General features: G+C 44.0%; 1 protein-coding gene across 3 annotated transcripts in view; it reads right to left on the bottom strand.

Moving 5' to 3' along the window:
* MRTFA (myocardin related transcription factor A) overlaps nucleotides 1-15,339 on the bottom strand; it is a 44,853-nt gene that overhangs the window by 15,022 nt on the left and 14,492 nt on the right. For all 3 annotated transcript variants that reach the window (XM_035338659.1, XM_035338667.1, XM_035338676.1), the window contains exon 2: nucleotides 11,723-11,788. In XM_035338659.1, coding sequence (XP_035194550.1) covers nucleotides 11,723-11,788 — 66 coding nt within the window. The remainder of the gene's footprint in view (nucleotides 1-11,722; nucleotides 11,789-15,339) is intronic.

Below are 15,339 nucleotides of genomic sequence, written 5' to 3'. Positions count from 1 at the left end.
CATTTCACTCGAGATTATCCCCACTGACAAAGCTCTGCTGTTCTCAGAGACGCCAGGTATTCTGGCCCATTTCGACTATACGCCCAGACGAGCAGCGTAGCCAGCGGACCAGAAGCCGTGATAACCCCTGGCACAAGACGTGGAGGTAGGCAGGCGTGGGGCAGGGCTCCTGCCACCGAGACAGGGCGTGCATGCACAGCCCCGGTACCTAAGGCAGCAAATAGGACCCCACAAAATGAAGGAACTCCTAGCACCTAATCCTTTCTGACTGCACAGGCTGCAGAAAATATACCAGGCTGTTCCTTACGGCGGGTCATCTAACCTGTTCTTGAAGACCACTAATAAAAAAATGCAATATTATTGCAGAGAAATTATCCCAGAGCTTACTACTTGAAAACCTTTCTGAATGTCTAAACTGTATTTCCCTTCCTACAATTTATGCTCATTATTCCTTGCCTTGCCTGCAATAATTACAGAGAACAACCTATTTTCTTCCTCTTTGCATTTATCCCTATATATCTGAAAACTTTGGCTCTCTCAGAGTCTTCTGCTGGATAAAATGAACAAAGCCAGTTATTTCATCCTTCCTTTACAGATAACAATTCCCAGATCTTTGCTTGTTTACTCTCTTCTGGACTTTTTCCAGTTGATCTGCATTTTTCTTGAAGTGCAGTGTCCAAAATTGGGTATATATTCCAGCCCAGGCTTTATCAGCTTTTCAGAGATTATTAAATAAGACTTCTCAGTTATATGTGTCAGTCTGTTTGCCTCTTCTTGTGTGCGTAGAATGCGTAACACTGTTTACTTGTGCTTGGCTCACAAACTGTGAAAGGTCTCCAGTCCTCTCCTGCAGAGCTGCTCTCCAGCCAGGATTCTCCCTCCTCACTTCATGCCACTGGCTGGATGTACCAAAAGGCAGAAAATGCATTTTTCTTCTCCCCTCTCCTCCCCCATTTCATTTCTCAGCTTCTCCAGGATGTTGTGAGCCCCCATCCTGCCCTCCTCCCAGCTTACTAACCTGCCAGCTTAAAAAATACACACGCGATTCCCTTGCTTAAACTGAATTGCTGAAGGTAGTGAATAGTATCAGACGCAGACCTTAGGGTCTGTCACCAAAAGGTGTCTGCCTCCTCCCGATGGCACGTGCCCCTCCCCAAACGGGGGCTGTTTAACTCAGTGTGCATCCTGGCCTGGCTCGCTGCATGGCCAACCTCGCTAGCTTTGCTAGCACAACCTGGGGGAGCCCGTGCTGACAATACAGTGCTGCCACAGAAAGAAGAACTCATCAGACTACAGTAGCAGGGCCAGCTGTTGGTAGTTTTTTTTTCCCCTATATGCAGGAAAACAAAAATTCGTATTTCTCTGGTACTGCGATATTCAAGGATGCAGAAGGAATTTCCCCCAGCCCCCCTTTCAGTTGGGTGTACCCTTGTCTGCCCTTCTGCTTTTGTCTGTACGTGATGTCTGCACGGTATTTTCATCCCCTATAAATTGAGTTTCCACTTTCTGCCCTCACTCCTGCACTTGGGCCTGGGACAAAGCCTGCTAGCCCTCAGTTATGCTGACACAACAGTTTGCGGCCTCAGATCACTGTTGTTTTCAAAGAGTTATTTTAACCTGGCTCGGTATGCTCATTTACAGCCCGGCTCCACAAATAATTGTGTCAGCAAAACTGAGCAAAAGCTGCACGGGCAGCCAAAGCCAGAAAGGAGAGGCTGGGGCTGAAGCCCATACTGCAGCAGGAGCCCCCATGATGCTGAAGCACGGCCCCAGTGCCTGCAGACTGCCCCATCTACCTTGGGGAAGAGCCTGAAGGGCTGTCAGCACCACGTCCCACGGAGCAGGCGTTACACATGGCTTACTGGGGGAATCGAAGGGATACCACCATCACCAAAAGTGTTTGGGACAGGGGTGTACGTGGTTTTGTCCCACTCAGCCACGTGGCGAGTTGCAGCACCAACCGCTAGGAGAACAAGCACCAGCTTTAGGTGACCGACAGCAGGACACGGGTTTTCCTGCCACTGTTGGGCTGGCTAGCAAGGGCCTCCTGAAGTTCCTACCACACACATTCCATTTTTTCATTCTCTCTGCTACTTGCGGACAACGGTGCTTCCTCACAGAATTCCTGAAGTGTTACGATCTTTGTGGTCACACCCTGGGCTACCAAGAGAAAGCTCCCTGGAGATGAGTGATGCAGCTGCGTCGTGCCTCCACCCTGCTGCAGAAAGGGTTGTTGGCAGCCAGGCACTGCAACTGCTGGCCTTCCGTCTGACCCCCAAAGGGAAGCAGGAGCTACAAAGGAGAGTCTACGATGACAAATGCCTTTCCATACAAAGCACAGAGATGGGAATCACTCATCTTTGCTTCAAACCGATGCATTAATTCCTGTGAAACTGGGTCTAAAACTGCAACGTGTGACTTCAGTGTTCCCTCAGTCCCAGCCGTGTTTTGAAGACGATAATGTGTGAGTGAAGGGAGATACTGCTGCAAAGTGTCCAGGTGGTGCTGCTTGTAAAGAAGGTGACTCGGGAAATCAAGGCTCAGAAATCAAGCCCAAATCTCCAGTGTAACAGCAGGGACAAAAGCTGGGCAAATTTCAGCCTTGCAAAGCTTTCAAGGACAGTCATATAAAGATACTGGAGTTCCTGTTACCCAGCGTGAGAAATAAGTGGAATCAGAACCGCTTTAAGAACGAAACATTGCAGAGGAAGGGGATGGAAGGATCCAACCACTCAGAGAGGAAGGTCAAAGTACCCATACACCCTCATTGCTTCTGCAGTTGATGGAAGACACCGAGATTTGCAAGGAACCAAGTAATGCAAAAGGGTCTTCAGAGATCTGCATAGCTTAAGTGCCTAGAGAGGCTGCAAAACCTTCTGAAATCGGGTAAGATTTCAGAATCAGAATCATCTACCTGACCTGTAGGTAGGGAAGAGAAGGAAGGGTGCTTCCTTAGTCACACATAGTACTGAGCTCGTCACAAACATCGTAGGCAATGTTCTTCACAGGCAGTATCTGAACTGCAAATCAGCCAGAGAACATGCAGTGTCTGTGGAAAACTACAGCTAACTTGGAAAGACTGAATCAAGTAGCCTGCTTTTCACTTAGATCAGCTCATGAAGGAAAACTGAAATCTTACTTTGCTATGTCAAAGAGAAGCTCATGTCCCGTCCAAACCCAACTTCAGACTAACTCAGAGAGGCAAGGCCTACCACTGCAGCTCTTCACCTTCTCTCTGAACCAAATTCTAGTTTCTCTCTCATGTTTACTATATGCTTTCGTAAAAAGATGAGATAAAGAGCTGCAAATATGCTCATGACTTCCTCTGTCAGTTCAGGGTGGGGCTCCCACCCTGTAGCATTTTGCGTAGCATTTGGTAAGACACACATATTTTGAACCACAGATCAAGGCTGTTGGCACTTTCTTCCCATTTGTCCTCACCCCACTTCCAAAAAGCATTTCTCAAAGCATGGAAGACAGAAGTATTCAAAAATTGGGTCACCAGCACAGAAGGAGCTGTCATCTTGCTAGCGGGGCAGCATCAGAGAGCAGGATGCTGTAGAAATATGAAACAGGTGGGAAATACACTGGTGATGGAAAAGAGATCTCCACCAGTACTCTTCTTGTTATGTAGCTCCAGCGAATTTCCCATTTGGGACACAAACCCGATCAAGCCTGATAATTCTTGCTGATTCCATTCCCCTGGCATGGATAAAAACCCTTGGATTAAGGCTAAGACCTGAGCATCAATTTAAGGATCAGGAAAAAAGCTGCAATCAGTAAACTGCAATTATTCAAGCCCAGAAGTATGACAAGCTCTGAAAATTCAACCACCACTAAAGCATGGCACCATAGTTACGGTGCCATGGCAAAAAGAGACTCTTGCTACTGAGCTATCCCAAGTGGCAGCAGAAGACAGGCCACATGTTGTGGAAGCCAGACGTCCTGCCTCCTGATGCCACCCCAAGCCCTGTGAGACCCACCATACCTGCTCCTCAGCCCCCCGAGGTGGGGCTGCCCTGGTTGCACAGCATCATGTGGGTAGCACTGCGGGACCCTGCCCCAGCTCTGCCCACAGCTGTACCACAGCCGTTCCTCCTTTAAGATCCAGCTGAGATGTCAGACTTTTGTTAGCTTCAGCAACGTGAAAAGCCTGCCTGTCACAGCCAGCGTGAAAGAATTGAGAGAAAGCACTAAGAAGTTTTGAGGGCCAAGCAGAGTTAATTTGAACTGTCAGAGATCTGTGTAATTTCTCAGAAGGCTCACCCTCTGGAGGAGCAAAATGGAAATTGTCACCCATGGTAACAGTTATCAGATCTGTGAGTGACTTGCTACAGCTTCAAGTCCAAGAACAGTTAGGGCAAATACAGATAATGTACAGCCCGCTCTGCGCACCCACAGTCATTCTGCATTCAAAAGACATTGCTGATACCTGAACTGAAAAAATAAAGGAGATAACAGAAAGCTTCACTGCAGTTACTATTATTCCACTTCCAAACTCAAGAGGAAAAGGGAGATAAGGAACTTCTAATGGGAACCCCTCAATTTACCCATTCCTACAGCAGACTCCATGCCTGTTTCTTGGATGGCTAATCGCCCCTTCGCAAACTCTGCTGACAGCTTTATGGAGTGCCAAGGTGTGGGGCAATGAGAAGAAATAGGACAGACCGTTCCCAGCTATCAAGTAAGAATACGCCCAAACAGACAGTGGGAACGTGAAGGAAAAAAAATTGTATCGCAGACAAAGTTTTACTCCCCTGAATTATTATGCTTCTCTTGCAAACAACCGGCAGAGCTAAGTACATTATTGTTGCAGGGATCAGGGAATAAATGCAGCCTGCCAAAACCCTGAGCACAGCCTTTTCTTTCTGCAACTTCAGAAAGGACAAACAGCACATTTCCACGGCTAACACAATGAGTTTTCCTGCTCCAACCATGTCTTTTTAATCACAGATGATACAAGCGCGTGGAAAGCAAACACATACAGCTATCTGAAAACATAAACAAACCAGGTGCTTTTATTAGGCCTCTTGCAACGAGGCTCTCGGCTTGCATCTACAGACTCCCTTCTCCACGTGATGCCTCAAGCCTTTGAAATCGGGCTTCAAGAGAAGAGATCAAAGTCAAAGAACGAGCAAATAATTTCCAGGAGACGAGCTGCAGGTAGATAATCAAATTAGAAGAAAAACAGTTACAGATTTCTGTGTGAGATGCCACAACCAGAAACACAGCTGGAAGTGTCCTCCACAGCTCTGTTTGCTTTACAATACCTGCTCAGGGTTCCAGTTCTGCTCTCAGAGCAGGACATCTAGCAGAGCAGAAGTCGAGCTGCAGCCTCTCTCTGTTTGTGATTTCATTCTATATGCAATGAACTGGGAAATACAAGAGATTAAGTGGAGTAGTTACATATATTTAAATCTATCTTAAAAGTCTGATGGGCTTGGATTTTTTATTTAAAAAGCCTGGGAGTAACGATATTCACAGACCATACGTTTGTTTTTAACTCCTTATCCTAAATGGTAGCACAATTCCAGCTGGTTTTGTTTGGGGAAATAAGGTACGAGACAAAAGCAGCACCAGTGGGCACAAGAGCAGAAACCAGGTGGTATGGAAGTATAAATCTGTATTTTTGTTACTATAGATACACTTCCAAAAAATACAAGGAACATCACTTCGATGTCCTGATATGTAAAGTAGCAAGAGAGCGCCAGAGCACGTTACACAGCACAGATACTTAAAGCAGGAAGAGCACTTTGGGGGGATTAAAGGAGTTGGTTTCTCTGCAATTCAAATACAACGCACCAATTCTGAACTGGCTGCTGCATAGCCACACGGCAACACTTCCGAATTAATACAACTCCACGCAGGCACAGCGGCTCATCTTCTATCACGGCCTTTATGCAGAAGATGAAATGTTGTGGAGACATTACGAATTGCACCTGAAGTCACCGACACGACTGCAGAACACTTCCTGTTGTGAAAAATGCGGCACGTTTAGGTAACTGTGCTCTAACAGCTCACTACCTTTCCTTTCCTTGACATGGAACAACAGATGATCCTATTTAGCAATTAACGCAGTTAAACAAATTTAAAAGCCAGATGTTTTTGTTCTGTTTTGACAACATTTCAGTACGGTCTACTGTGGCTATTGTTCACAGCAGGAATCAGGAGTTGACAATATCCACAAAGGACTGGCCTCCCTCAGCTACTGCCCCATACATTGTATTGAGAAGCTGCTGGTTTAAAATTGCAAACATTTTGCTTACTGAAATCAGTACCTCAACTGTTTTCTTGTAACGGATGCAGAAGGCCTCTTACAGGCTCTGCATATATGATTACTGATAGGCCAAAACATAAATGTGGTCCGTATCATAGAATTATTTAGGCCAAAGCATAGCCTGCGTACTGTATCTTAACATCACTTTCTCAGTGTCCCCAGCAAGTGGCAACGCCTTTAGAATTAATTCTGAGCAATGTCTCTTGCCCTCTCTCCTCAGAAAAGGAGAACACAGTTTTTGTTTTATAACAAATATTAACTTTTCTCCATTAACCTTATGGCTAGAAATAAAAAACACAACCTAGTGATATGACAGGCCTTTTGAGATTATGATTAGACTCCCTGCTGCATTACCCCCATTCCCAGTCACATAAATGTTGCCACTGAACCACGGTGTGCTCCCCTGGTGTGGTGCAGAGATAAAGTATACCCTTCTCAGGAGAGTCTGAAACCCAGAAGCACGGGATTCACAAATGTCGTATACCAAAACATTCAAAAGTAACTAACAGGCTGCATGTCCAAGTAGGAAACTGCACTGGAGCGTTGGTAATTCAGACCTACAGCAAAACTCAGCGCGGCAGTCTGTAAAAACAGAGAAATTAGAAAAACAGCCCAAATTCCATCCTTTCTGGATTCCATCCCAACTACAATCTTCTAGCCGCTCAGCGTGAGGAGAGGCTCTATTTCCAATTATTAAGTGATTTGCACTAAACAGTTGCTGTGACAAGAGAAGACAAAATACTGTAAATCAGTACTGGTCCCAGCAGAGAGAGGTAGCTCCAGATGCACTCCCGCATGAAGATTAGACTCCTGCATTTAGATTAGACGTTAGGAAGAAATCCTTTACTATGAGGGCTGTGGGGCACTGGCACAGGCTGCCCAGAGAAGCTGTGGGCTCCCCATCCCTGGAGGTGTCCACCACCAGGCTGGATGGGGCTTTGGGCAATCTGATCTAGTGGGAGGTGTTCCTGCCCATGGCAGGGGGTGGGAACCAGGTGGCCTTCCAACCTTTAGGGTGCCTTCCAACCCAAACCATTCTAGGATTCTCTGATTCTCTGAACTGCCATAGCAAAGCAAGCACTAGCTCTGAGAATTCATGGGATGAAAACCCCAAATTGCCAGTAGGAATTAGGAAGTTTACAAGGACTTAAGCTGAGTATTGTATGCTGGAGAGGACAGCAGCATTTTTTTCTTTCTTTTTTTTTTTTTTACACCTGCCTTCTACATACTTTCACACACTCTGTGTATATGGCATCCTAGAACCCAAACACACAGCCAGAGTAATTGCATGTGGGCTCAAAACTAGGAAGCAGCAAATATACCAAAGCAAGAAAGAAGCACATGGAAATTATCTACCTGTGCTGCAGCTCCCCTCCTCTTAGCTCTCAGTTCAGACAATGCCCTTTTCAGAGACTGCTTCCATCACCTTTCAGATATTCACAAAGCCGTGCATAGAGCAACACAAATCACATTCCCAGAAACAAATTTCAACTTCTGCTTCATCTGCTTGGTGAATCTAGCGGTCACAACAACAGCTTCCCTGCAGGACTGCGCCACATGAAAGCCTTAATTGGCTCAATTTTTGTCTGCAAAGAGAAGCCAAAGATCACAGTCCCCGACTGATAAAACAAGGGGCATGTGAAGCTTTAAAACAGGCGCAGAAAACAAACAGAAAAGGCAAAACATGTTTTGCAAAGCAGCATATTGTTACACTGGCCAAATGTCTTTCCCCTAAAACTGTAGTTGAAGATACTTTCCACGTGGCTTTCTACTCAGATGAGTATTAGCTGTTGTGCTAAACATTCTTTTCAAGGGTGGAAAACTGGGTTTTTAATTCTAACAAAACCAAACAAAAACCTTACAATAGCTGTAACTTAGATTTGACACTGACAGCTTCTGCCTGTTCTCCTACAGCATGACAAGGTTCAGTTGAGCACTGACAGCAGTTTTTGTTTAGTTTGCATTTTAAGAGAATAAGAAAATCACTTCTGCACAGTTAGAAAAAAAATGGAAATAGTCAAAGAGCTTCTCTATTGGCACTGTCAAATAATAGGCCAAAACCTGAATAAGTCTGAACTCTCCTTGTTTCTGAATACAGTCCTAGCTCAAATCACAGGCATGTCAGATGCAGATGAAGACTTGCTTATCACCTCCTTCCTACAGGCAATACAGAATTCTGACCTTCAACTAATGAATTTTGTACTAGTAACAGGTTATGCAAAGTGATAACAGAAAAGCAAGAGGAATTAATGAAGCATTAAACTAAATTATTTTGAGTCCTCCGTCACTGCTTATAAATGTTTTATTTCTATCTACAATACACTAATTCTTTAGTGAAGCATAGCCCTGCTGTAGGTGGTTGGTGGGCTGGAAAAGTTACTCAAGCAAGATTAAGCGTACTTGGTTTAAAATTGTTGAAACGTTTGCCTTTCCTCTCTACCATATAAACAAAATTCCACATGGGAACAAAGAAAGCAATTCCCTGCTCCGTTCTGAACAAGCAAAGCAGGAGCAGTGTGCCTCTCGCAGGCTCTTTACTGTGAGCATCAGCTCCTTTACGAGCACGTTCTCCCGCTCCTCAGGTTTACAGTGTCCAAAAGCCTTGTGTGGAAGGAAGCCTGAAATACAATTTCTTATTTACAATTCACAAACTTAATCCAAACACCATCTAAGACTTGTATTGCATTCAGGAGAACCAAAAGTACTAAAGTGAGCTTGCACAACAGCTAGCTTTTAATGTAAAACAAGAACTTTTACTTCCTCCATTCTTGGTTCATGGATTTCTACAGGTCTGTTTGGTGATGAAATCCAGGAACTGAACGGAATTAAAGGCTAAATCCAAATGAACATCTGGGATAGCATAATAAGAGCGAATCTGCCAAGAAAAACAGTTGATACTGAAGAACTGACATCCACACTCTGTATGTGAAAGTGAAACAGGAGGTGGTGTGTCGGATGAGCCTTAGTCTGGTCCCATGGACCAAATGAGTATTAGCTGTAGGCAGAATATTCTTCAGCTCAGTTTCATCCCCATTCAATATAACTCTCAAATTCTGTGAGCTTTTTGTGCTGCAAAGCAAGGTACAGCAGGCACGTGCAATCAGGACTTTGACTTCAAAAGCACCTTCCTGACTCAAGCTATAACGCTAATGAAGGTACAACCATAACCACTGCAATTCTTTCAAGCATGATAAGGCTCTCCAGATGGGAAATACAGGCTAGAAGCCAACCAGCACTTCCCGTGGAGAGAGCACGCCAGCTCATTTAATTCAGCGCCAAATCATCCTCTGGATTCCCAGTTTTAATTTTTGTTAAATCATGATAAAGGGCTGTGTGCAGGGCTGGTTTCCTGAGTAACCAACTCAAGAGGGAGACATGGGGTCCGCTATCGCTATGTATAGCAGCAGATGACAGCGGAACAGGATAAGTACATCAACGCTTTCACAGACGGGGTTTCCATGGTAGAGACGTGAGAGAGTACATGAGACCTGCACATTCTCAGTGGAAAGTTAAAATGTCTATTCTGAACGACTGAAAGCAGGAGCAAAGCTGTTGTGACTCAGATGCCTTCAGAAGGAACATGGCCCTTAGTCATCTCCCGTACCTCTCAGGTTAAAAATGGGACTTTGCTTTAAGTATCACAATTCGTCTCACATCTGAGCTTCTCATTAAGAACGGCCCAGACAAATAATGGTTTAATCATTTCCCTACGTGTGGTTATTTCCAGTTGGCAGGTATGGGTAAATGATACCATGGCTTGGAGAGAAATAATTTTAAATCATGTTTAGAGCAGATCTGCTAAAATGTTTTTTCTTCAGTGAAGAAAGAACCTTTTAATGTGGTGCCAATGTTTTCGCAATGATATTTCACTGAGCATTCTTTGGTCTGTCACGAAATTCACAAGTAAGAGACATAAATGAAGCAATGAAGGGTAGGAGTCTGCAAAGACTCGTTATTTAGGCTATATTTTAAGCAAATTTAAGACTGACTAATTACTCTGGGTGCCTTACTTGAATTACTTGAAAGGGCATCATTTTCAAAGGGCCTGTAAAACAGACCCCTCTTGGGAATCACAAGTTTGGCCAGCCACGCTTTGAAGAAAGCCAGTACTAAACATAACCTAATACAGATTTGCATACATATCCACCTACAGCAGAAGACCACAAAGAAGTCAGGAACATTTAGGAATATTTGCTTCTGGGAAACATTAGCAAAAGTACACAGCCACTGGGACACTAAACTTTAATCCAAAAGCAGGTAAGTGCATTCTGTAGAAACATGTATATTAATTCCCCAGGTAAAAATAAGACAAGTGTGATGTACTACATCCAGACAGGTCAATCCTTCCTTTTTAATTTGGTAATAGAATTTTAAATAGGGGTCCCAGAAACATCTTGAGCATGTCACTACCTTCCAGAGAGCCACTTCAGCTGACGGAGAGGTGCTGACAGGTTCCCTTCATTCAGGGAGAGAGCTGACAGCCTAACCTTATGACATTAGCAAAGCCTAAGTCACATCACTGTGTCATATTACAGCGTGCACCCCAGAAATAGAAGGAATGAGAAACCCATTACTACATTGTCTTCAAATAAGGTGTGTGAAATGGGGGAGGAGGGAAGTTTTTGAAAGAAGAAAACATTTACCTGAGCCTCTGCCTTCTATTGAAGCTGTTAAGTGAAACTGAGAGGAACTCTTAAATGCTCACTCTTTGGTCTTGCTTCGAGTTGTTACCTATAAGTCACTTAGCTCAGAAGTGTATGTGTGGGGTGGGAAACAAAAAAATCTTTTCTCCAGTGCTAACCTGTCAGAGAATTTATTAAAGCTTGGCATTAAGGGATATCCGATGTGTCTACCCAGACATGTATATTAACATTCTCTGGCTCTGCAGACTCAGTCTTCCCCTGCAAGAAGGGGACTGGCTGATGCCCATAGGTCCCTTGCTGGCTATGTGTTCTAGCTACAAACATAAAACATGGCCCCTTGGTTAACATCTTGTACGTGCTGGCAGTTTGACCAGGTTTATGGAATATGTACATACAAAGTTAGAACTGCCTCTGAGGTCCGCAGAGCTGACAAACAAGAACAGAAACTGCAAAGGCAGGAAGCCTGTTAGAAGAGTGATTATCAGCATGCGTCAAGAATATCAGACGCTTCAAACATAGCATGGTCTCCAGAAGACTCTTCACTACGATGAAATACAAATGTTGTTTTGGAGTACGGTTACGCTTGGAGCCATTACGCTGTTCCTCTGTATCAGAGGTGGCCCCGCACCTAGAGTACCAACGCTTCAGAAGGGCAACGTTGAGTGTAACAGGGTGGGGCTCTTCTATATGATGTTTTTCATCCAGGAACGGAGAATTAGATCTTTCAAATCATTTGTGAAACCAGTCCCGACTCAAAAACAAGCATAATAACAAAAAGAGAAAGAGTTTAAGTGATACTCACGCGGCATGATCCCTTGGCTCACCAGCTCCTCCCGTGTGCGTCGCTGCTGGAGCTTCAACTGCAGCACTGCACAACAGCAGAGAGAGGGAAGAGAAGGAAACCCATCAGTGCGAGGAACATCAGAGGACACATTTTCAAACGCATCTTGTTCTCTCCTTCGGATGCCAAGGCAGTAGCGAGCAGCAGGACGAGACCTCCCTCCCACCCAACTCCCCTGCAGCACGCGATTGCAGAAGTGGCCGTAAGCTGCGAGGTTTCCGTATTCTGCTGCGGGCAACAAGGAGAGGAAGTTGCAAAGGGTCTTGGCAGGGTGATAAAAATCCGCAAAGCTGGGCCTGTTTCTCAATTCTTTCTACAGCTCCAAGTTCTTTCAAAGCCATTAACATTAAAAAACAAACAGAGAAAAACGTTGGTCTGACAGTCCTCCAGTAAAAGCAGCGACACCCCACCTGCTAATGACTCCTCAAAACTCTAATTACAGATTAAATTGATATGACAAAATTCTTGGTCATTAAGCTTTCTCTAAATTACAAGACTGACTGCCTTCCTCGGCACAGAAATTCTTCCACCTTCAGAACCACCTAATGACAGTGAAATATCATGGGCATATCTGCAAGTGTCCTTGTTCCACAGCAAAAGGAATCCCGTATCTCTAGCATGTCTCCAATTTATTGGAGCATTATAAAGCATATGCTTTACCTGTATGAAATACAGTTATATATTTTTTTTCTAATGCAAATGGCTGGATTACTTCAACATTGAGATTAGAACAGCAATTTCCATTTCAACTATACAATCAAAGCAAAATTATCAAGATTGTCGTTACGAACAGTCAAAGACAACTTCCATATGAAAGGGACCTCATAAAACCAAAGGAAAAATCCAATGAGTGGTGCACACACACACACAAACACACAGACACATCGATTTGGGACAACCTGAATGAACAGTCACTCCATCCCATCTGCAATCAAGCCTAAACTCCTAAGTACATTCAACAGAAAACATTAATGGCACCGCATCTTCCATGTTTACATTTCAGTTTCTCTGTCAAGTTTATGCCTGTTGTGTAGTCCATGTAACAAAGGTCTACACAGATGTAGTAGAACTACCAGAGAACAGAACTGCTCTAACTAAACCATCTTATTATAACCCTTATGCTTCCTTTCTCAAGTATTTTTTCTGCCCAATACATTCATTTCTGACATCGGGTCCGAATGTACACTGTACACTCCCTAAAGCAGAGATCAAAACACTTCAACAGAAGATGCCACTTCACCTACTTATATACATCATCAGACTTTACCTGTTTCCTTAAACTTCCTATTTGCAGTTTGCTTTTGAGTGAGATACACCTTCCAATAAGGCATCTGGTCTTCACATGAAGTTGACAGGAGATGAAAAATCCATCCCTTCTGTGGTTGCTTGCACAGTGGCTAATCGCCCGCACTTAAATGCTTGGATTTGTCTAGCGTCAGCTGCCATTGGCTCTTGGCATTCCTTTTTTTTGAAGTTTATGACAGTGCAAATATAATTCCTACCTCTGAAGGTACTTCTGTATACAGCAGGCAATCAAGTTCCCTCTCTTCACTTTCTGGAGCCAAACGAGGATTTCCCAATACATGCATCCCAGGCAGGAAACTATTTTCTTCAGCATGGGGAAGGGAGAGAGGGAGTGAGCTAGAGCAGAGCACCACACGAATCCTGCGAGGGATCAGCCAAGAGCCCCGGAGAGGAGGAGGGAATTCAGAGGGGAAGAACAGGCCCTCAGTTTGGCTGTGAAACTGCAAACAGAAGTGGTAGTCCCCAATTCTTCCTCCCACCCAGCCGTGCAATCCCACTCCTACTTTTCCGCTTGCATGAGGGCTCACACAGTCTCATAGCTGTCACAGAGCTCTTCGTTTGCTGGATTCGTTGTGAGGCGATCAAAAGCTGAAGCAGGTGCTGCCACATCTACACAGCACCAGCGCCAAAAGAATAGATGGGACCATGGCAGACCTGATCTGATTCAACTGCAGGTACCACAGCAGCATGGCTACAAGTAAACGGACTTGATCAAGCAGCTTGCTGCAACCGAGTCGCACTCCCTGCATCAGCTCTCACCTTTGTCTGACTGGTGGCTGGGCCCACTGACGTGACAGCACACCCCAGCCAGAACCGTGAACAGTTTTCTGCCTGGTTTAGTGGGTTCAAGAGTGGGTGAGACTTCATTCTCCCAGCTGCAGCATGCAGCACGCAGGGTTTTGGCCCTGTCAGGTAGCTGTATATTAAAGCTCTCACTTTGTGGCATTTTCATCATTCCTGAGCCATTTGAGGGGCTCATTTCGATACCCTAAAGTAGCACATTTCACTAAATGTACACAGGCCAGGCACAGACCTATAGCGTTTGTCACCCCAACTTTACGTGCAGATAATCTCAGTATTACTCATTTCTCCCAGTTACACATCTAGCAATGTATTTGCTAGCTGTGTTTGCCACTGTGCTATTTACATGCCGGTACCACCTACTTTCCCTACTTTTTCCAACTATACTACTACTTACCTCAACAGCTTATTTACCTTTTCCCTCCCAGAGTTGAAGATTTTCAGAGAAAAACTCCCCCACACAGGTGTGGCCAGCATTTTTTGCTCCTTGGTGCATAACTCTGCACTCACCTGTATTTTCCCCAACTATCCCAGTTTGCCTAAATGATCTAAAGCATTTTATTTTCACTGTCATTAAGGTTATTTATGCCTCCACTCATCTTTGTTCCATCCACACCTTTACCAGCAATCATCTTGCACTTGCTTCCAGACCACACTGGGCTGATCCCAACTAGAAACTCTCTCTTTGATTATAATCAGTTCTTAAACCATTTAAGCACTACTTCATTAAATTCAAAGATACTTTTTAAAACCAGATGTATTGAACTACCAAGTTAGAGACCTTATAAAAGTCTATTACACCCAGACAAAACCCCTAAAAACCAAATTTCTAGTATCAAAACAGCGTAATTGTACTTGAGCAGACCTGTTCTTCTAAAACTGAAAAGTTGCACAGCATTGTTACACTGCTCCTCTTATTTGAATTCCATATCAAATTTTCTTTATTTTTTTCCCTAGAACTGGTAAGAGATTACCCACTCTCTACTCACTCACACTTTTTCACTAGCAGTGCAAAATGTTACTACGCTTTCACTGAGTCTCCCTGCAGTTACCAGATTTGTTAGAAATCAGTGTCAGACAGACAGACAAACTTCATCAAATGGCTTAAAACTCACTTCCTGACTTAAGCTTCCCTTATGATTTTTCTAAATATAACTTATTTCTATATCAGTTTCCATCTACTACCCTTTTTCTCTAGTCATTATATGCACCTTTTATTTTTAAACACTATGTCCCTTCATAGCAAGAAACTAGCAACTGTCAAGAGGACTAAACTAAAGAATAGGAAAAAGGTCATTTTCAGGATATTTTTAATAGCTATTAAGTAATTCCTGGGATTCATGAATGTATACACATACATATTAAGCAGAAGTTATTATCAGAACATAATGCACTTTTGTCCCAACACAGTTTATTTTGGGAGGAGGGCGAAAAGGTTTAATTCAGTTCAGTCCTGAATTCATTTTGGCTTA

This window comes from Oxyura jamaicensis, chromosome 1, assembly GCF_011077185.1.
Source record: "Oxyura jamaicensis isolate SHBP4307 breed ruddy duck chromosome 1, BPBGC_Ojam_1.0, whole genome shotgun sequence".
Taxonomy (NCBI): domain Eukaryota; kingdom Metazoa; phylum Chordata; class Aves; order Anseriformes; family Anatidae; genus Oxyura; species Oxyura jamaicensis.
The sequence above is the reverse complement of the archived record's forward strand: the minus strand, read 5'-3'. Positions and strand labels throughout refer to the sequence as shown.